The 22,380-nt window shown below is 40.0% G+C and overlaps 1 protein-coding gene across 1 annotated transcript; it reads right to left on the bottom strand.

Annotated features, from left to right (window-relative positions):
* Window positions 1–14,500: 14,500 nt before the first annotated feature.
* On the bottom strand, window positions 14,501–20,399 carry aldh8a1 (aldehyde dehydrogenase 8 family, member A1). The gene is made up of 7 exons (XM_034076678.2): window positions 20,097–20,399; window positions 18,691–18,838; window positions 17,645–17,800; window positions 17,411–17,560; window positions 16,677–16,933; window positions 16,013–16,174; window positions 14,501–15,597 (listed from the first exon to the last, which is right to left on the bottom strand). Exons 1-7 carry the CDS (start codon window positions 20,241–20,243, stop codon window positions 15,145–15,147), a joined length of 1,473 nt encoding a protein of 490 aa, XP_033932569.1. The 5' UTR covers window positions 20,244–20,399; the 3' UTR covers window positions 14,501–15,144.
* Between the last annotated feature and the right edge of the window lie 1,981 nt (window positions 20,400–22,380).

The raw sequence follows: 22,380 nt of genomic DNA, 5'->3' as shown, positions 1-22,380 counted from the left end.
AAAACCCTGTTTTTACAGACCATAACCTCTAACCACTGCAGAGCACACAAACACACTTTCACTCAACCCTGAGTTCAACAGAGCTATTTTAATAGATGAAGAACAAAGCCTCTGTCGGTCCATGTGGAGGTGATGACCCGATCTCTATCCTCTCCTGTCTCAACATCTTTTGATCTTTCCTCTGGGATTCCCCACTTATTATCGATACATTTTAAGTCGATGCTGCAGCAGCATGTGGAACAGGATGTTTTTGAAAATGTAGCTACAGTATCTTATGCTGTGTTATGTGGGTAGAAGCTAGGCAAAATAACTCTAAGTGTGTAAATGGGAACCTCATGAGGCAGTCAATTATGAGCTGTATCATTATTGATCAGCTTTCATTTCTAAGTGACCATGGCTCGAAATAACAAATATGAGAAATACCAACAGGGGGAAACATCCTCTTTATGGTGAACAATTAGTTAGTGTTTGCTGAAGTATATGGATTGTACTTGTGCAGTTAAAGAAATATTATAAAACCCTAATCCTGCCGTAGCCTCACTGGTTTTTCTGTTACCTAATTTATTTTCTTGCTTTCACCTTCTGCTGCAAAAATAATGACATGCCGGGGACATTAAGCCTCCAAATTAGAGTAAATCAGAACATGAATAATGCAGACGATGTTTCTGTTAGTGTGTTTTGGTTTGAAAAACACATAATATAAAAAGGTGTCACGTCTTGTCACTGAAGGTAAAGACAACATGGCCTTCTGTGAGGTTTATGCTAATCTATGTATACAACTGCACCAACACCGTCAGTAGGACACCTGAGCATCCATCTATCACACAAACAGCTCCATGTTCAGTGTGTGTGTGTGTGTGTGTGTGTGTGTGTGTGTGTGTGTGTGTGTGTGTGTGTGTGTGTGTGTGTGTGTGTGTGTGTGTGTGTGTGTGTGTGTGTGTGTGTGTGTGTGTGTGTGTGTGTGTGTGTGTGTGTGTGTGTAGTAACATTACACCCATTGTTTCCTCCAGTGTGACTTGGCTCCATGCTGACCTAAACCTTACGCACCCTTTCCTCATACTCCCTCCAGACGAAAACATTTACCTTTTTCTCCACCCCCTCTTCCCTCCCTCCATCCCTCCCCCTCTCTATTTGTATGTACGTACATCTTCTATCTTAACGTGTACATAAACATTTGTTCATTACTGTCAATATTTACATCAGTGCAGTTTGTTGTGTCTTTAGCACTGTGACTGTGCTGTATGGAAAAGTTAATAATCCATTAGGATTCCAGGAGGATAGGCTTTAATATGTATACACACATACATATATAAATATACACAAACGCACTACCACACACATGCAAGTATATAGAGGTCGACCCAATCAAATCAGACCTTCTCTGACATACAGGGTTTAAAAACATTTAGTATAAGCAACCGGTTCAAAGCATGTGAGAGCTGTTTTTGTTGTGCAACTTAGCCAATAGGATTTAACCATTTAGAGGCAATCCAAGGTCAGTCTGAGGAAACAAGGTCAATTGATTGAACATCCCCTTGTGAAAAACATGTATATGGTGTCTGTCATGTGAAAAACACAGCACAAAGCCACAGGTCAAGGATGCGATGTGACGTTGATGCCTCGTCACTCTGTCATGTGTCATGGTGGTAGTTGCAACAATCTGCATGGAGGTTAAATAACTTTCCCCTATAAACACCACCTTTTAGACTTGTCCCACATCCTGTAACCTTGCCTTCCCTTTCTTTGATACACTCACTCACACATCGCACTGTTGTGAAGCGCTGTGCAGTAAAATAAGACACAGAAAGCTTTGTTCATCTTGACCTCCCAGGAAAGTTGGGAACATAATGACGAAGCCACACCAAGCCTGGAAGAAGGATGGAAACTATGGAAAAATGCAATGTTTATTCTCACCTGTGATTTTCTGTTCTTTATGTAACTGGCAGATTCTTTGTATACTGCAAGCTACGGATACGCTAAATAATGTCCAAAATGTATGCAGAAAAATAACCCAAATCATTAATAAGATTTGAAGACCCAGAGAGCTTGGTTTTAAATAAATACCTCCTCTACAACAATAACTATTTGTGAAAGGCCACGATCAAAGGAAAAGAACATCCTTGGTTATCCGTCACAAGTTTAACACAAAAAACAACTCTGTATGGATGTGGTTAATTTAGTTTAGATTTTAATTGGCCCTGCAGCGCAAGCAAAAACAATGTGTCACCTGATCACATGTTTCCATGTTCAAACTAATGAAACAAACCAAGAACAAAAACATAATAGTATAAATCTCTCATGTCAAATAACTCTCCAAACCTTTGGAACATGTTGTGTTTAAATCAGACTCAATCACTCACAGCAAAAGCTGATTGAGAACATACACCTTTATGTAAATTAAACCGCACATTACACAAAACAAACAATATACTATTTGCTATTCCAGAAGGTGCTTTAATTAAAATGTTTCCTATATGAAATCATACATTTTGAAAGATTATTTCATTACAAAACGGCCATTACAAGTGTCGAGATAGTGCTCTGGACAAGTGTTCTGCACGGCAGGCTTAAATTGTCTTTATGATGCTACTAGCATTAAAATGACAAACCGGTTTCATTTTCTCTGGCATCATGAATCCTCAGTGTGAGGGATGTTACTAATACTGCTATAAAGGGCCAAATATAAAAGCTTTGCACCTCCTCTAAACTGCAGATAGCTATAAAGAAAAGCCAATAAAAAACACCCAATCCAATTCGTATTAGTTACATTATTTACACTGGCTTCTAGTTCAGCCTTGTATCCACAATTTCAAACTATGACGCACTTACTTACACCACATTTACTCATCTTATTTCCCCTTTTTCATTATTTCTTTGTTACATAATTTCTAAGTTTCCAGCTCACTCTTTTCTCTGCCTCTTCCTCTGTCCCTGCCTGCCTTCCTCTCCTCCTCTTCCCAACTGGTCTTGTTACATCCTGAGCATGGCATCCCAGGGGGGCCAATAGAGCACCTAAGGACAAGTGCTCTGCTTCCTTTTCAAGCACTCCTCAAAAAGAGGCTTACGCAACACACACTTTCATACTTAATGCCAAATCATCCAATTAGCACAGAAGTGGAGAATAAAAAAACAAAACATGAATAAGGTGTGCCAAATTAATGTTATTTTCCCTCATGTTACATTTGAATACATTTGGGAACATGAAGAGAAAAAACAGTTCATTATTTTTCATGGGAAATCTCAAAGAGAGATTTCATTTCCTCCAAGTCATAACTTATCGACCCCTTGAATTCATTCTGCTTTACATTGAAATAGATACCCAACATCTCCAAACAGTGATCCAGTTGCTTACAGTAGTTTGTATTCACTAAACTAGACCATCAAATGTGCATTAGTCCACAGCGGAAAAAAGTCCCCAATGAATTCACAATTTATTCCAGTTTAAATAACTTTTGCTAACGAGTACAGCACCCAGCAGTTAAGGTAAATAGTAATTGAATATAAAAGTTAAATGACCAGCCTAATTCCTAATACAATACATCATGCTAACAATATATATTTAATGCGATTCAAAACATCACACAGAGAATAAACTTGGCTATAGGCTAGATCAGTGGTTCCCAACCTGGGGGTGTGCCAAAGATCGCAGGGGGGGCGCCAGGCCTCAGATGATTTGAGGCCAAATATCATATTTAGACTTTTTTTTTTCAATAACCATCAAAGTCACTCCAATAGTGCTCCTTAATTATGCTTTCATCCTCCTTTAACAAAATACTTCACATTCATCCAGTTTGTGACAGTTGTTGTAGCATTTTGAGACTTATAAACTTTAATTACCGCTGTTGCGCCCCCCCCTCCCCCCTTGTGTGTGTGTGTGTGTGTGTGTGTGGGGGGGGGGGGCGCAACTTCCAACAGGAGTCATTTGGGGGGGCTCTTGGGAAAAAAGGTTGGGAACCCCTGGACTAGATAGTATCACCACACAGAAGCAAACCACATGATCACAACTTAAAACGTTACTATCCTGTTAAAAGGGCTGGGTTTGTATTCACAGCAAAAATAAACGGCCGTTGTCCAATGTTTACTAAATGTCCTATGGGTCGATAACTAGATTTGATCATATCAGAACTTACACTCCAGCCAACAAGCACAGGACACGAAAAAGGCTCATTGTCTGCTTTCAAAGTCACAGCCAGTTATGATGTCATCAAGCTAATTAGTGCAATTAAATCAAATTATTTTACCCCTGGGAGTGTTTCGCTGCAGATTCGGCCCAAATGTGTGGCTATTTGTTTGTGTATGTATTTGGAATTATGGACATGGTCAAGGCCAACACAGCAGCAGAAGAATCCCCGGAAAGTGTCCCTTTCTCTCCGTACTGAGTCAGGAAATGCACTGAGACAAGGCCCATTGTCATCAAAAGCTTCAACGAGGCGGCAAGAAGAGTGTGTGTGTGTGTGTGTGTGTGTGTGTGTGTGTGTGTGTGTGTGTGTGTGTGTGTGTGTGTGTGTGTGTGTGTATGTGTGTGTGTGTGTGTGTGTGTGTGTGTGTGTGTGTGTGTGTGTGTGTGTGTGTGTGTGTGTGTGTGTGTGTGTGTGTGTGTGTGTGTGTGTGTGTGTGTGTGTGTGTGTGTGCGTGTGCGTGTGTGGGGGGGGGGGTGTGTGTGGGGGGGGGTGTGTGTGTGTGTGTGTGTGTGTGTGTGTGTGTGTGTGGCAGGTCTTGAACTAGTTTGATGGGTAAATATTAAGTGGGTTATAATACAATTCCCTAAAGTGTAGGTCATATGGACGCACTATTGAAGGAATAGAGGGATGGATGAAGGGTTAGAACATTTAATATTTTGAAAATAACAAAAAACCTGAGTTATGTTAGGAATTCCCGTGTTTATTATCCATGTCACCCATGTGACAAGGGATCAATGCTGTCAGACAGAGGTTTGGTTGTACCGTGGGTCATGGACAGGAAGCAAATGTAAACAGATGGAGAGTTCGCATGGCGCCTTTTTGTCATGCTCCAGGAAGGGTCAGACACTTTTTGTGTAGTTAGGCGTTTTTTTTATCTTTTATGGCCGTGTTCCCAGAGGTGGTGTGTCACCGGCTAACCAATCAAATGGAAGGAAAGGGTGCTAGCCCCAAAACTAAAACTGAGTAGGGTAGAGTGAAAGAAAAACGGGAGGGGGCGTAGAGTGGGGCAACAGAAAAAGGAGGGATGCCATTTGAAAGACAGGTTACACCTATCTACAGGAGATAGGAATACACAGACATCATATTTGTTAACTTACGTGTATTGTATTGTATTGTATGTTATATCATGTTTATGAGTACAAATCCGACTTCAACCCTTTGCTACATGACGTCCCCTCTCTCTAACTATTTCTAATGTATTATCTTTACTATCAACAAAAAAGTAATTGAAAATATAAATAAAAGCACTGCCAATCTGAGAACCTATCAGTTTGAAGAAGATAAGAAGCAATGTTTTGGGGGTTACGGTGCAGCCAGCAGGTATCCAGGCCAAGACTTCCTTTGCATTAAAATACTCAATGTTTCCAGTCCATTTACAAACTTAGAGACATGGGAATGGAGTAAGAGTTGCACGATGATGACAAATATTAATGGATTATAAAATAAGTAACCATACCAGCTCGTCACCGATAGTCAATAGGTTGAGAGATCGCATTTTGGCTCACTGAAACGTGATTGGTCAGTACTACTCGGACGACAAACGGAAACATGAGCACTTCAGATACCAACATGTTTGTTTTGTTGTCTATAGATACTGTTTTCCAGACTCCTCCCTTTACCATCCAAGTTACAATCTCCAAACACTGACAGGAGGATCAGGCTATAAACTGAAACTTCAAGTTTTATAGGAAGATATTGAAAACTACATTTGCTCGGGGTAAAGTTGTGTTTATTTTATGTATGTGCATGTGTGTGCAGACAAATGCTTACCTGGCCAATGGCCTGAGGAATCAGAGGCCAATGGGCCATCTGGTCCTTCAGCATGGAACTGACCCGTCAGCACTAAGGTAGGCATATCATCCTCTCTCTGGCTCGTTCTGTCTCTCTCTCCCTTGTGCATACACATATCCTCCCACGCACTGACAGACAGGCCGTGGCTCCGTGTGGTCTCAGCGGATCTCTGATGGCCTTTGAGAGGCAGCCATGCTGGAGGCAACAAGCCTGCGCTCAAACTGTTCCACCATGACATGTTGGCTTCGTTATTTCTCCATTCAGCGAAGGGTATGGTGTCATCCTTCCCCCTCTCTGCATGGAAAATGAAATCAAGCTTTGTCAGCCTTTTCCAAGGAGACATTAATGCCATGAGATATATTTCAAAAATATCTATTGTAGAGAATTTGAAATGATGTTCTTCAGTAGGCCTATAGCACAGAGAAGCTCAGATTGAGATTGTTAGAATCTAAATCTATAAACATCAAGTGAATCAGATCCTACAGTAAATCTGTAGTAGCTAATAATTAGCATTAGTTAGCTAGTGATTTGATAAATTAGGTTGCATGATTTAAGCTTAAGAAATGTCTTAGCTGGTAAGAACTCTTCTAATATGTAAATTACTTTCTTAAATAAAAGAAACTGTATGTCCACTCAAAAGCAATCAATTACATACAGAAAGTAACCGTAGCATGAGCTGTAGCATAACTACGGAAAAATTACAGTTTATGTTTCTTTTGTAAATGTTGTTAAGACTTGTTTAATAATTTCATTGTATTAAGTACTTAGTTTAACGCTTCAAAAAGGTAATAGATTACAGGCTAATGTTAGCCTCATCAGGTTCACTTACAATACTGTTAGCAATTAGTGAGTGTAGATGTATTTACTTTTCTCTATATCAGAACTAGTTTGTGTTGTTCAACCTTGTTTCATTCAGTTGGATTAAACTGGAGGTGACAAGTCTCGGTGTCATCCTGGACTCAGATTTGAACTTCAACGCCCATTTAAACAAAGTGACCAAAATAGCTTTCTTTCATCTCAGAAACATAGCGAAGGTACGACCATTCATAAATCAAAATGATGCAGAGAAGCTAATTCATGCTTTTATATCTAGCCGACTAGTAATGCACTATTCACTGGTCTCCCCAAGAAAGCTATTGGAAGACTCCAGCTCATTCAAAACTCTGCAGCTAGACTACTGACGAATACCAAAAGGAGGGAACACATTAGTCCTGTCTTAGCTGCTCTACACTGGCTTCCTGTAACTTTCAGAATTGATTTTAAGGTGCGTCTCCTCACATACAAAGCTCTAAATGGACAAGGACCCAGCTACATTGCTGACTCTCTAATAAACTACACACCTGCCAGAACACTACGATCATCAGATGCAGGTCTATTAGAGGTCACCAGAAAGAGTCATAAGAAGATCGGTGATGCAGCCTTTGTAAACTACGCCCCAAAACTGTGGAACACGTTACCCAACAATATTAGGGAAGCCAATACGTTAGACATTGGATTAACTTCAGCAGCGTTTTTATCGTTTGAATGCCATTGAAGACCACTTTTGACCAGACAACGACAAAGGTAAGCCATTTTGCCGTTTTTAGCTACCTAGCGCCACATGTTTTGATGTATGTTCTTGTTAATATCTTCGCGAGTTCTTATCATGGAGTGATGATATGTACCGATCGATTCTGTGCCTTCTCACGATGTGAATCGATGGGTTGGACGTGCAGCTACGATAAATAATAAGGGTGTTATGAGTGAGTTTCTGTGCAGTAATGCATTAGCATTTTTTCGCTCGTGGCTAATTCATAGGCTCAGCGCTAGCTTTGTGGGTTTAAAAAAAAAAAAAAAAGATCAGTTAGCTGAGTTTCTTCCCGTTACAAGGATATAAAACATTCATAGTTTATTGAATATTAAGATGCCCTCCGACGCTGTTTCCTGCAGATGACGCGTTTTTTCCCCCGGTCTCGGGCAAAGCATTTTACTGACACTATTATACTGCACTATTTCTCTGTGATTGACATTGCACTATTTTTCTATGTTTTATTCCCCATGTTGTTTTGTTTAATTATGTTATCCCACTTTATGCTTTGCTCTTGCTGTTTGTTTTACACTGATTTTATGTCTTATTTCTTACTGATGTAAAGCACTTTGAACTGCAATCCCCTGTATGAAAGGTGCCATACAAATAAAGTTATTATTATTATTATTATTATTATTATGTGTAAAACTGGATAAAAACCATTACAAGAGATGTGATTCATTGTTACATCCTATTTTTCAAAGCAGTCATGACATAACAGAACTACACAAGCAAACTTATTTTGGAAATACTAAAACATCTACATTGCATACCTACAAAACATTTTAAATTAAATAAAAGTATTATTTTAACATCCCATCAACTATCTAACCTTGCATCTTGCATGTTCACCTTTGCATATTAAGTGAGTCCCAGTGAAAAGACTCCTGAACCAAACACACTCACCTGAAAGTTCACTCGTCTGCTTCCATTCAAGTCTTTTATAAAGGCTCAATCAATCTGGAAAAAGCAATCACCTCGGGCCTCGGTCTCAGTGTAGAATAGATCCAACTGGATAAAAGAACAAGGATAAAAGATACTGAATATGGAGAGAATGAAAGGAAGGTTTAATTACAATGTGACTTTATATTTGGCAGACAGACATTTGGACTAACAAAGACAGTACCCATTAATGGTGGATTCTATTCTACCAGGCTTCAAAAGGCATTATGAGGTTGTTTGGTCCACCTCCTCCACCATCAACTGTCCAAGAAATAACATAAAACACAAAAAACATTTCTCAGATAAGGTTACTCGCAAATGAACCTACAGGCTAAAGTACAAAAGTATTAAATGCAGAAGAGCAGGGTGGGGATAATGTCATCAACATGTCAAACACTGAATGTGAGTTATCTGGGGCAGATCGTCCCACACTGAGCACACACGGTTCCTCTCCAGATGAGTGATCACCCGAATGACGGCCTATACAGTACTGTTAGTGTCAACCTGTTCAGTTTTTTGTTACCCGGTGTCAGATGAGAGCAGTTAGGTAACCAAGAGAGGCAGCTTGGCCTACAGCTCTGGTGTCGACTCTCACTCTGCAGCCTAGCTTGGGACGGGTGGCGCAGTGGTCTGTGCATCTGATCATCAGATCAAGGGGGGTACTGGGGAACTCCAGTTCGAAACCCGCTCCTGCCGCCACTGCGTCAGGCCGTTGTGTCCTTGGGCAAGACACTTCACCCGGATTTGCTCCTGTGGGCATTGTCCACAGTACATGTATGATACTAATGTGTACTTGTAAAAGCGCCTCGATGACTTTGAGGCGTGAAGATGGACGGTGTGGCGCAGTGCACTGCGTGTGAAACCCGCCGCTGCTGCGTCTGTAAAGCCGGTGTGTCCTTGGGCAAGACACTTCACCTGAACTTGCTCCTATGGGTATTGTCCACAGTACATGACCATTGCATGTATCATATGTGTAATGTGTATTTGTAAAGCGCTTTGAGCATCTGGAAAAGCGCTATAATAAATGTAAGGAATTATTATTATTATTATTACCTTGTGCCACTGTGCTTTAGATGGAGAGCAGGTTACATAAACAAACATTGGTCAACAGGTTGATGTTGGAATGAAAACCTCAACAAATCTGACAAAGAATATTGGTTCTTCAGAATATCACAAGAAAGTGGTGCTGGAGTGCCTTCCAGGATGTTTCCGCACATCCTTGGGACATCTTTTAGAAATAAAAGCAAGATGCTAGAAAACAGTTCTCTAAAAACACAATTGGTGAATAATGATATCAGAAGGACCGAACAGTTGATTGGCAGTCAATGTCTTGCTCAAGGACAATTAAATAGAGTCTTCTTGCTTAAAGGGTGTCTTCCAACGATTCACATTCTTTCGTTTTGCATCTATAGCTATATTTCCATAAACATGCATAGCATTGGAGAGGCTGTATAGAAACTGTGACATTTGAAAATGTTTAGTTAATTGTGTAAAAAAGGTTTCCACACTCAGGAGGTTTTTGCCTTGGTCAAAAAATGTTGATGCATTAAATTGAATATTGAAATGCATTTTCTGAAATGTTTTCTGACGTGGCGAACATTCAAGTCACATATTAATTAGCTGGTTCTGCTGTTCCCATCTTTCCTCGATATTTATTTATATTTGTCTTTGTTTTTCTAAAGCATTAATAATGGCAAATATTAAGTGGCATGAAAGAAAAACAACACCATGCAGTGGAACTGAACCTATAATTCAGTGAAGGTTAATCAGAAAAGTCACAATAATGTATAATGATTTCTTTTCTGGACTCTATTTCAGACTGAGCATTGTATTAGTCAACACACCTTTGTTAACATCTCTACATCTCTACAGCTATGTACTGTAAACTTCTCTTACGGAAACAGCCTCAGTATAGTGATGTACTGTAATGGGACTGCAATGTAAATGAGCAAACAGTGCAGCAAAAGCACATCCTGTGCTGAGTGCAAAGGACAATAAGTAGGTCATCCCTCTTCAGTGGTTCATTAATTTTCAGGCACCTAAAGGACAACGATATGATAGCAAGAGCACAAACGTCACCGAGCTCTGAGATATTCTTTTCAACAGCTACATCACAGCTCAGTGTAATCTCCTCGGAGCGAACCGTACCTGTGTTATGTTATTGAGAGAATGAGCTCTTCCTAAATGGGTGAGAAGTATTCCCGAAGGTAAAATACTCGAAAGATAATGAGCGGGAACCACTTCAAGTTAGAGGAACTATTTATTCAAGCATGAATCATTGCTGGAGCTGAATTGTAATGACTGAAAGTGTGCTTGCATTTTATAGCCATATTTAGACAAGAGGTGTAACATTATTATCTTCTCAACAGTCTACATTGTATTAGTTATGCTTCATATGTTTTAAACCCTAAAATATGTCATCATTCTTGCACCAAAGTATCCTGTGGTTACCAACCTGTTTTACTCATCTTCCCTGAAATCAAACATTATCTTATTTCAATGTCACTTTGCTATCTAGAGTGAGGAAGGATTGGCAATATGTAAAACCCAATACAAAGACAAATTATTTTGGACATGCTGTCATACGTCACCTGGGGCTTTCTGACACTTTGCTCCACTTAAACCAAATCAAAGTATCATCCCTTTGCTCTTCTTTCTTTTTACACATTGGTGTGATTTGGCTCAGAACATGCAGCACTCCAGAGCATCTATCACAACAGGAAGAGGACTGTCTCACTTCAATTGTTGATGAAAGTTCAAAAGAGCCAAAGGCTTCCTATATAACCCGTTGGCATTCATGCACTTTCAAACGAGTGTAGTTAATAAATGCTATAAAAAAACACACCCTGCTGCTTGGGAAAAATAACAAAAAGCACAGTAGTGGAAATAATCCAATAAGTGTCCTGTGCTACATTTACACAATATGGGGAAAATAAGCTTTATTGTGGATTTCTGCCAACAGATAAAATGGGACTCTTTATTAAATTACTGGCCATCAAAAATGCAGTCCTCACAGATAGAGAAAAGCATAACGCTGTAATTAATATATAATCATAATAAAGAAATCACTCACTCAATTTGTCAGGAAGACTATGCCAATACATGTTGGCAGCGACAGTGCAGTGATGTTCTTCAGAATCATATTAGCCTGTTAGCCAAATTGTCAACATTAGCCTGACAAGTCTTGAGATACCATGTGAGTGCAACACAGAGTAACTTATAGAATGCGGCTCTCAACCAAAACAAATATTAATGTACGAGTGCATTTGTGAAAAGCAGCGAAGGATGGTAAGTATCTGACCCATTACTCATTCCATCACTCATGTCCTTATGTTCTTTGAAATGTAGATAATGCATGTCACTTCAGCCTTAGCTGTCATTTCAGACTGATTCTTCGTTTACATGGGTTTGTCGTTGGGCTGAAACATTTAGCTTTCTGTTGCCAAGTTACTTTTTCTCCCTCTTCCAAGCTGAGTTTGCTTAACCTGCTTCAACTGCAGCATTTTCTCAGGACTGAGCTTCATCTCAGGGCTTATCACAAAACCCATGCCGCACGCTGTGGACAATTCCCTGAACCTAAATGTGGCTGACGGCCTTGAGAGACAGGAGCATGGTGAAATAAGTGGTTGTGAAATAGGGAAAGCCTACTTTCTGTGACATTCAAAGAGAGAGCAGGAGAGGAAGACAATCTGAAAATGCCACAGCCAGGAATAAGGAAATAGACTGCAAGGCTGGAAACCACTGATTGTTGGTTTTGTTTCTACTGTTCCATATCATATGCTTTGCTTCTCATAAGACCAGGAAAATACCTTTATTTTCAATGACCAAGGCAAAAGCCTGCTATTTGAACTGTGATTTCAGATGCATTGGCATACTGGAGGAGATTGTGTTAGTTTAAGTAATACATGTAAACAAAGCTGTCTATTACCTGAATCTGGGACACAAGGAAACATAATGATTTTAGGTCAAGTCCGGATAGGATTTCTCAGTCTGTTGCTCTTTCTCTTGTTATCTGATCCTTATCTGTATCTCTCTCAATACACACACATTCACCTCCCCTATTCTCAACAGAAAATAAAATATTCCTGTGTGTACTTCTTTAATTAAAACACGTACAAAAAGATAGCATTTCACAGACCTTTTGTGCTGGGTTTTGTCCAAAAGAAGAGAGAAAACGGCTGTTGGCTGTGTCTGTTGTCTCCACATATATATCAATGAGAAGGCCCTCTACAGGAGGCCCATTACATCCCTGCAGCCAGAATGAAAACAGATCCTTTCATTCTGCCGGGATAGATATTGCAGTTTCCTCAGAGTTATACAAAGATATGCTCTATTTTCATTTCTTCCTGTGCCCAATAAGTGAGGTGAAAGTACTTGGTTTGGCAAGCCAATGGCGGAGTCCTCAAAGTCACGTACAGCAGGGCGAGACCTGCTTCAATTAGCTTTTTCCTTCTGAATGAAACATTCATAAGAGGCAAAGATGAAAGATAAATCAAGAAAAAGAGCGGAAATGGAAAAGCTGCTGAGTTACTTTGTTCCTATTCTGTTTGCAGGACACTGCCTTGGTATATGTGTGTGGGTTGGTGCCACAAAACACGATACTTTAGACCTCCTAACCTGTTTTTTGGACGGTATCCATTTAATCAAACTCTATATTTAAGGAAGGCAGCACAGCAGTGTGTGTGTGTGTGTGTGTGTGTGTGTGTGTGTGTGTGTGTGTGTGTGTGTGTGTGTGTGTGTGTGTGTGTGTGTGTGTGTGTGTGTGTGTGTGTGTGTGTGTGTGTGCGCGCAATCATGCAGCGTGACTTAGCACAATACATATTCTCTAGCCAAAACACAGGGTGGGACACACACACTGCTTCTGTGGTAAATGTCACATACACTTCACCAGGGGGGACGTGATTTTACACACTCGCATTACGGATAGGGTGGGTCTCTGGTGTACCCTCTTATCCTAAACTGGCACGGTGCCTCATATGCATGCATGATGTGCTGCCTGCACACCTCAGTCTCATCTCACACTGCATTCATCCGTTATCAGATATTTAGCAAGGTGATGAGATATGTTTAAACCGGGGCAAAGAGGGGAGGGGTAATGTGCTGGGAAAAGCAAGAGAAACATGAGCACAAGGAGATGAAACAAGGTGTCAAGGTGGCTGTGGGTGGCAGATGTTGATCATTACTGTGTGGGATTTAGGGGCATCTAGTGGTGAGGATGAAGATTGCAACCAGCTGAATACCCCTCCACTCCTGCCATTCCCACAGCATGTCGTTCATGACCATCATTTTAAGATTTGTATAAGATATTTAAATCTAAATAAACTTTTAAACTGTTACTTCTATTGTCAGATTTTGTATGATTTCAGTTTGCAACTTTGGTCCATAGACTGTATATGGAGATGGTCCAGTCTTTAAAATCTACAATTGAATAGTTTAGCATAACATTTGGTACGGATATTCAATCCGCATGATTGAATGTAATAGCGTATTTCAATTTGACCAATACTTTGATTAAGACTGAATACCTGCAAAACTATTATCACATTCCCATCAGTTTTAGTTGTACTTTGTCATTAGTGGAACATGAGCTAATGTTAGCATGAGGTCTGACAGTCACTTAGCTTGCTGACCTTCCTATTCCACTCTCCAAACATGTTGTCCAACCACAGCACAGGACAGTTTGGCATTTATTCTCCTTTCTTACGTCAGCAGGTCGGACATAAAAACAACTTGATGTAAATCACTAACTTCTGAGTGCATAAGGGTTTATGTGACGTATAACTTGTCTATGACCAAGCAGACTTTGACAAAGTGCACAGCCATAAAGGATAACGCCACGACATATGAAAAGTACAAAGTATGCTGATAAAAAAAGCAAAACCTTTCCCAGTGAATGTTGACCTGTCTGCAGATCTGTTTACATATATATATATTTTAAAGACGTTTTATGCAGATACTAAGAAGATTTAAGTACAGCAATTCCATAATGTTAGAAAGTTAGTATAAAAACAAACTGAACTGCATGTTGAAAGTGTTTTAATTTGATGCGGTGTTACAAAAAATCTGAAGAAATACCAGAACATTACATTTGACAATGATTTGCTTTTTGGGTTCTCCTGAGGCACATACCAACTCTCACTTGTTTACCATGCTTAACCAGAAGCTTTTCCATTCATTCTATCTGTGCTTGTGCTGCATGCATTCTTTTCAGAATGACTTACTGTCATGCAGGAGACAGACCTGCAGTCTAAACTTTAAAATGCGGCTTAAAGCTGCTGTTGCTTAATTCATAAATTGTGCTATCGACTTGCTCAGTTCCTTTTTTTAAATATGAAGCCCTAACACACCCTATGCATCCAAAATGCTCCACAGTAGAATAAGGCAGTTTAGAATATTAAGGGATGAACTAATAAAAAATGTATTACAGCGTTTTGCAGTGCAATACATTTGCTCTTTACTTGACATTGTTTTTAGATGCATGTTTATTCCTCTGTGACCTCCTCTGACTTTTGTATTCTATGATGAGACTTAATTACAGGCTCCAGTAATCCGAGCAGAACGCTTTCATTGGAATTCACAAAAGATGCCAGCAAAGGTTGATGAATGTTACGATTAACTACAAAACTTTTTCTCCAATGAAGGTAGCCATCTCTTTTTCCCCCCTCAGTGTTTGACGGTGACGGTCTTCACCTCGGTGAAGAAGTGGTAGGAGTCCTTCCCCCCCTCCCTCCCCACACCAGAGTTCTTCATCCCTCCGAAGGGCAGGTTCAGATCCCTCACCAGCCAGCAGTTGGTCCACACCAGGCCTGCCTGTATCTTCCTGGCCATCCGGTGAACTTTCCCCACGTCCTGGGACCACACGGTGGCCGCCAGACCATAGCGCACGCCGTTGCCCTTGGAAACGGCCTCCTCCTCTGAGTCAAAGGGGGAGACGCAGGTGACGGGGCCGAAGATCTCCTCCTGCATGACGCGGGAGCTGTCAGAAATGCCTGAGATGACGGTGGCCGGCATAAAGTAGCCTTTAGTGTTGCGCTCAGGGAGGTGGAGCTGATCCACCCCCTCCCCACAGTGGACCGTGCCTCCTTCAGATTTGGCGAGTGCTACGAAGCTACGGACCTAGGGACCGGGACAAACGGATTCAAATTTAAAGTGGATACGGTATGTAGAGAATGATAATTTGTTCTGTTGCACGAAAGCTGCAAGTATGAGTTGATTTATTGATTAGTTAAACAACAGAAACATAATTGGATATTATTTTTGATAAATGATTCATCGTCAAAGGAAATGTTAATGCAAAATGGCTGCTTTAGCCTCTCAAACATGGAGATTTCTTGCTTTACTACGTTTAATATTATATAAAATAGAGATTTTGGGGGGTTTCCGATTGACAAAACAAGCAATTTAGAGACACCGTGGACTTTTCTATGACATTTTATAGTCAGAAATAAAATAATTAGCAGGTAATTGATAATTTATGTAATTATTGTGGGTTGCAGCTTTATCCCACACCATTTCAATGTGTAATTATCACCTTCTCCAGGTGCTCTTGGCTGATGAGCGCTCCGTTGTCGTTGCCGGGGTCAGAGGGCGCACCTGTCTTCCACTTCTTAGCCGCAGCCACAAAGCTTTCCAGGAACTCAGAGTAAATACTCCCCTCTACATAAATCCTGCTGGTGCACAAGCAGATCTCCCCCTAAGGAAAGGAAGGAAGGGAAAGGTAACTTGACATTGTTCAGGACGTTGTTGTTATTCAGCTGCCTCATGACAACATATGGACTGTGATCTCCCCCATGTGGACAAGTCTGGTCACTGAAGCATTTATCTCATGGACACATAATAAGAATAAAACTATAAAAATAAATTATGAGCTAAACAAAGCTGTAATTTAGTTTACAAAAAAATGCTTTTGATGCATAGATTCCCATAAAGACAGATCCTCATCATATCAAACCAAGTAGGACCCATAACTATTTCACTGTCAGTGGATGTATTTAGAGCATATTCCCAAAAACATTTACAAATTATTTAGCAAAAAACTGACATTCTTGGAGCCCCAGAAGTTTAGCTTACACACTGGGGCCAGCCTTGATAATAACCCTTAAAAAAGCATGTGTAATACAAAAGAAAATAATGACAGCAATTCAATTCAAAACTTGAATAGAGTCCGATAACCCTTCCTGACACTCTTCTCTCACCTGATTGGAGAAGCTGGAGCGAACAGTGGTCTCGATGCACCGGTCCAGGTCTGCGTCAGCAAAAATAATGGCAGGGTTTTTCCCTCCCAGCTCCAGAGAGAGCTTCTTACAGTAGGGGGCGCTCCGCTCTGTGATACACTGGGCAGTGGCCGTGGAGCCAGTGAAGGAGACCAATGGGACGTCAGGATGGCCGACCAGGGCGTCGCCTGCTTTTGGCCCGGTGCCGAAAACAATGTTGACAACTCCTGGAGGAACACCTGTGGAGATAGAAAGCTTTCAGCAATTCTTCAAACTCATTTTTGTTATAGGTCATAGTGAATAATAAGTAATAACTTGTATATACAGTAGTATCCAATGTTTGAGAAGCAGGTTGGTCTATTAAGTGTATTCTAACGTATTATGTTTCTTGTATACTCTATTGATATATATATTTCGACTGTTGATATGATTTATAATGTTTTTTATTATATATTTTTAAATCAAGCAATGTCTTTACAGCAGCATGGGATTTTTTTATAGGATTTATGAAGTATCATTTTTTTTATTTAATTTTTTTATTTGTTATCTTTAATATTTTGTTATGCATGCTTCTTAAGCTGTCTTTGGCTCTTTTCTGCTATAACAATGTAAATGTCCCCTCCGTGGGACTAATAAAGGTATTCTTATTCTGATTCTGGTATATCTTCTGTGCATGTAAATGGATTCCAATTGCATTGTGGGTGTTGTAGTCCTACCAGCCTGCTGCATCAATTTGCACATCATCCAGGCAGTCACAGAGGTCATCTCGCTGGGTTTGGCCACCACTGTGTTGCCTGCAGCGATGGCAGGAGCAATCTTCCAGGTCAGCAGGTACAGGGGGAGGTTCCAGGGGCTGATCAGACCGGCTGCACAAAACCAAAACACAGATTTAAAACATATGAAGCACGAAAAAAATAACAGGTTTTAATGCAGAGATACTGAGCTCTCACCCACTCCCACAGGGCAGCGGATGGTGTAGTGCAGGCAGCCCATGTGGTCCGTCTGGCTGCAGTCGTTGGTGTGGTGCAACAGTGATGAGGCAAAGAAGCGGAAGTTGTACGCAGATCGGGGAATGTCAACAGTCCGTGCAAATGTTACTGTTTTACCTGTAAAGTCACAACAACAACATAGGGGATAATAGTGGACAGGGGATAATAAAACAGCACCTGCTTACACTCAAAATAGTTCAATATCAACCCCAGGTCATCATCACTTAATTTTGTACAATGTTTGAGCGGTCCTCTAGTGCCACCCACAGGCCAAATGTCAGTTTAGTTCACAATATTATGAATCTAATACACAGGTGAACTAAACATGCGTAAAGTACTCGCAAGCTCTTTATGTTCACTAACAATAAATATTGCTTATTATGATCAAATATTTTCATGTATAATATGTTTACAGCTGCCTCAATCAATACATTATTTGATTAGAAATCAACTGAATTTGAAATGCATTTTCAAGAACTAAAGTCAAACATTTATTTGTTCTAGGTTAAGAAGTTCTGAGAGGCAAGTGAGTCATTTTTACTGTTTTTAATTATGAGAAAGAAGTTACTTAGAACAAAGATCTTGACCAAAAAAATTAATCAGTTTTAGACTTTACTCACACGTTTCCATACAATTATTAGAATGTGCTGCTTCTTATGGCTTTTACTCAACTTACTAAATGTTGTAACCTGATTGTCTACGTTTTTGACAGTTGGTCATAATTAAGATGACCTTTGACCTTAGGCACTTTGTGTTGAATCAATTGTTTTGGAGATTAATCTATAATTGAATTAATAATTAATATTATATTAAAATTGTAATAAGTTACAACCCTAGGCATGTAATCAGTCATACTACACCTCAACAGGACCTGCATATGAGGGTTTTGAAATCTGGGTTCTAATAATATGAAATCCAATAACTGGAGCATGCAGTAATGTGCTACTGGCTGATAATCTGACTGACTTTTGGGTTGATACCACCGGTTTTACAACAGTATAGCACACCTTGGTCCCTGGATTCAGCTTGGGCGAACTCCTCCACGTTGGCGTCCAACAGGTCGGCCAGTTTGTTGAGGACCTGAGCCCGCTGCTCCGGGCTGCGAGCGGACCACCCGGGGAACGCTTCTTTAGCCGCCGCCACCGCTGCCTCCACCTGCAGAGGGGAAGCACAGAGAGGTTAGCACATAGTTCTGTGTGAGGTTTCAGCAGTTACCAACATGGGACCAAGACATATCCGAATGAGACATACAATTGTTATTTTTGCATTAAGTTTTCTGTATTGTTCTTGTAAAGTACTGTATGCCTTCATCATAAAAATCCCTTTTGTCGCAAGTGAGGCCACAACTTTTACACAGGCATCACAAGTATGGAGATTCAAAGGTTTTCTTGTACAAAGCAAAAAAGCTTAGGCACAATGGTTGGAAATGGAAATGTAAAGAGACACACAGCAAACTTGACACATAAAATAAACTTATATTATAAGAAATAATATAGTGCCATCAATTGTGCAAGTAAAATGCAGGAACGAAGTGAATTAGACAAAACTTTATATAAAACTAAATAATTTAAAAGGGGGATTCAAATATTATACGTTATATTAATAGATTTAGATATGTGGAACATGCGTGTGTGATATTTACATCTGTAATGGAACTTCACTTAGCTCAGGAATTGTAAAGTCTTAGGCCTGTGAGATTAAACTGCCCCCGAGACTAGTGGTCGGGGATACACTGGGGGGAGTCTGGGTGTATATTTATATAATGGCTAACAACTTTGATCTCATATGAAAAGTACAATTATTGACTCATGTCGTTCATGTGTTTAATGATTACTTCACTGTTTACTCTACAAAGAGTAAAGGTCTCTCTCTCGAGCAGTGTTTCACATGCAGCATCTGAACCTGGATATTCAACATGAAGAATATAGCCTATATGACACTTCTGCAAGTCCATGCAAAAGTTAACCCTGGTTTAAATGCAGTAGCCTAATGTGTTTATATAACAAATATGCAATCCAGGTCAATATGCCTGCCATAAAGAATGTCATTGTAAAGTCTGGGATCATAGAGAGCATAAGCACAACATGGAAATGATTAACTCAAAAAACACAGATACACAGACAACAACTAGATAAAAACTCTCACAGGTCAAATGCACCAACAAAGCCATTATTTGTTTAACATTTGTGGTCAGAAATCACCACACTTTTGTGAAATCTCAACAAAATCTCAACATGTTATCTTTAAAAAGGCGTGATTTGCAGCAGCAGGAAGCATCAAGGCCTAGGTATGGGTTGTAGGCTTTGCACTACATTCTCAATAAAAATAATGCTACTCCAGAGTAAGTAGGAAAAACAGTGCAGACGGTTATAGTTATAAATCTAGTCATATAGCATGAGGCTGGCTGACCCACCTCCGGCGCCCCGCTGTCCGGCACCCTGCAGTAAACCTCTCCGACGGACGGGTCGTAGGAGTCGATGTGAGTCCGACACGGGACGAACTTCCCTCCGATGAAGTTCTCCAGAACCAGACAAGAGCTCTGCTCAGAGGGGTTCGGCATGGCTGCACGTCGAGGATATCAAACTATTGCTACAAATTGAGAGAATAACAGCAGACTGCTGCAGGTCTGGAGCATATTAAGCCAACGATATGAAGTTACTTTGGACCATGCTTTGGACCGACCCTCCCACTCGACAGCGGCCTCTGTCACGTTTCTCTATAACACCCAAAATGGTGAGCACTGAGCAGCACTAGGCTAATGATTCCCTTTAGCACTGGTTAGCATTTAAAGGTCTTGGAAACAAGTGAAATAATATATCAATAAAGTTTGAAAAGCAGGTGTCTAAATACCTATTTGTATATCTTTTATTTTGTCTCTAGGCTATTACACCCTTTAGTGCAGTTTGAGAACTAATAGCCTGCCCTATTACAAAGGTTGACACGTAAAGAGGCTCGAAGATGCCAATGATGAGTAGGCCTACCTGCACTTTCTTAAAATACAATGGCATATTAATTCAAGATAATGAGTAGTAGGCCTATCTAAGTATCTCAAAATAACTTGAAAAATAATAGCAAAACGTACTACTTCTTTAGAGACTACTTCTTATTTTTGCCTCTTGTTTAGTCATTATTTCATAAAGTTTGTCATTATAGTTACTTACCAATGTTTTTTCTCTAATCTACAGAAATGGTACATTTGCTTGCATCTATACTGCGACGTTGTGTGATGATGAAAGTAAAGTTGTATCACTTTTCCAACGTATTTTTCAGTCATTTTGGGTGGGAATAGTTTTTTCAAAAGGCATGGACAAACTTGGCCTGACTACATGCGATGAGATCAGAAGCTCCATAACGGCAACCTAATGGACCTCGAGGTGAGGTTGCTTTGTTGCAGGTAAAGGATAGCAGCAGCAGGCACAAGTTCAGGTATTTTTGTTTACAGACAGTTTCCTACATAAATGTTAAAGATTAAACCTTTTTCTAAAGCTCAAGGTTGTGTGGCCTGCATCTCACAAAGTGCCATGAACAATTCCGCTTGTCTATCATGACAACGCAGAAATAAACTTACTGCATAGTTTTTTCAAGAGCTTGTTTTGGCTTTGCATATACGTGACAACACAGTTACTGTCAGTTTTAGAAATGGCTAATGAAGAAAGGAGACTGGCGAAGCAGCAATACTCCAATCCATTTACAGAGAAAGTTATTCATTATCTCAGGTCAAAGGTCTGGAGACCAAAAGGCTTTTACCGCTCTCTGTGTCAAAGTTGGACCCTAGGTGACTGACACCAATTTCACTGCATGATGCTATTTCTTATGCATTTCTGTAGCAGAACACGTTGCTAACCTCACAAAACATGAACACTTCTTATTGTAGATGACAGGAAATGTGCTGAACACTGCCATCCTATGGACCTACACTGTACACTGGTGGGAAATCCTCTTCATGAGGTTAGACTGTAGTTAAGAGACCCAGCAATGACATTATACTTCATCAATATAGCATAAACTTACAGTGTAGAGCAAATATGTCTTAAAGCATCTTAGATTTGCGCGATGCTTTTTGTTTCTGGATACTGAAATAAGTCATGTATTTTTGAGACCTTTGCCCCGGCCAAGTTATAGTTTTGCAGTGTTTGTGACTGAGCCAGCAACTTCAGCTGCAGGGAGTCATAGTATATAATCAGCCAGATTAGATTTAATTAAAATTATTTAGCGGTATGCATCACATTTAACAGAGATACCTGAGTATAACCTAAAAGCACAAAACCTTCCAAATTATGCAATTCAAAGACATTAAAAAAATCCCAAAAGCATACAATTACACTATATTTCCGTTCATTCAGTGTGTATCTTCAATGCACACATTCTTTCCTGTGCATGCATACAAGGACTATATACACTTTAAATCAGAGGCACCACCTAACACCTTCGACCCACATTTTGTGACAGTTGTGTAATAACTTTCCACCCTATAATCTCATTATGGTTTATATGAGTATAGTTTACTTATTCCTGAACTTTACGTGCACTATGTCCCTTTCAATATTCTTATTGCACTCTTGATGTCTTAGTATACCGACTACAGTATATTATGTCAGGAGCCTGGGATTCTTTGCCATAAAATCCTTAAAGTTCTCACACCATTATGACTTTAATTGTCCTTGGCCTTCAAGTCTTTTTCTGTGAAGTGGAACTTT

Source organism: Pseudochaenichthys georgianus, chromosome 24, assembly GCF_902827115.2.
Source record: "Pseudochaenichthys georgianus chromosome 24, fPseGeo1.2, whole genome shotgun sequence".
In the NCBI taxonomy this organism is placed as follows: domain Eukaryota; kingdom Metazoa; phylum Chordata; class Actinopteri; order Perciformes; family Channichthyidae; genus Pseudochaenichthys; species Pseudochaenichthys georgianus.
The sequence above is the reverse complement of the archived record's forward strand: the minus strand, read 5'-3'. Positions and strand labels throughout refer to the sequence as shown.

What these genes read in the sequence shown, in the direction of transcription:
- aldh8a1 (XM_034076678.2), bottom strand. Translation starts at nt 20,243, where the DNA reads ATGCCGAACCCCTCTGAGCAGAGCTCTTGTCTGGTTCTGGAGAACTTC. An exon ending in AGCTGAATCCAGGGACCAAG is followed by an intron (nt 17,801 to 18,690) that starts GTGTGCTATACT and finishes GTGACTTTACAG; the next exon opens with GTAAAACAGTAACATTTGCA. An exon ending in CCGCTGCCCTGTGGGAGTGG is followed by an intron (nt 17,561 to 17,644) that starts GTGAGAGCTCAG and finishes GGTTTTGTGCAG; the next exon opens with CCGGTCTGATCAGCCCCTGG.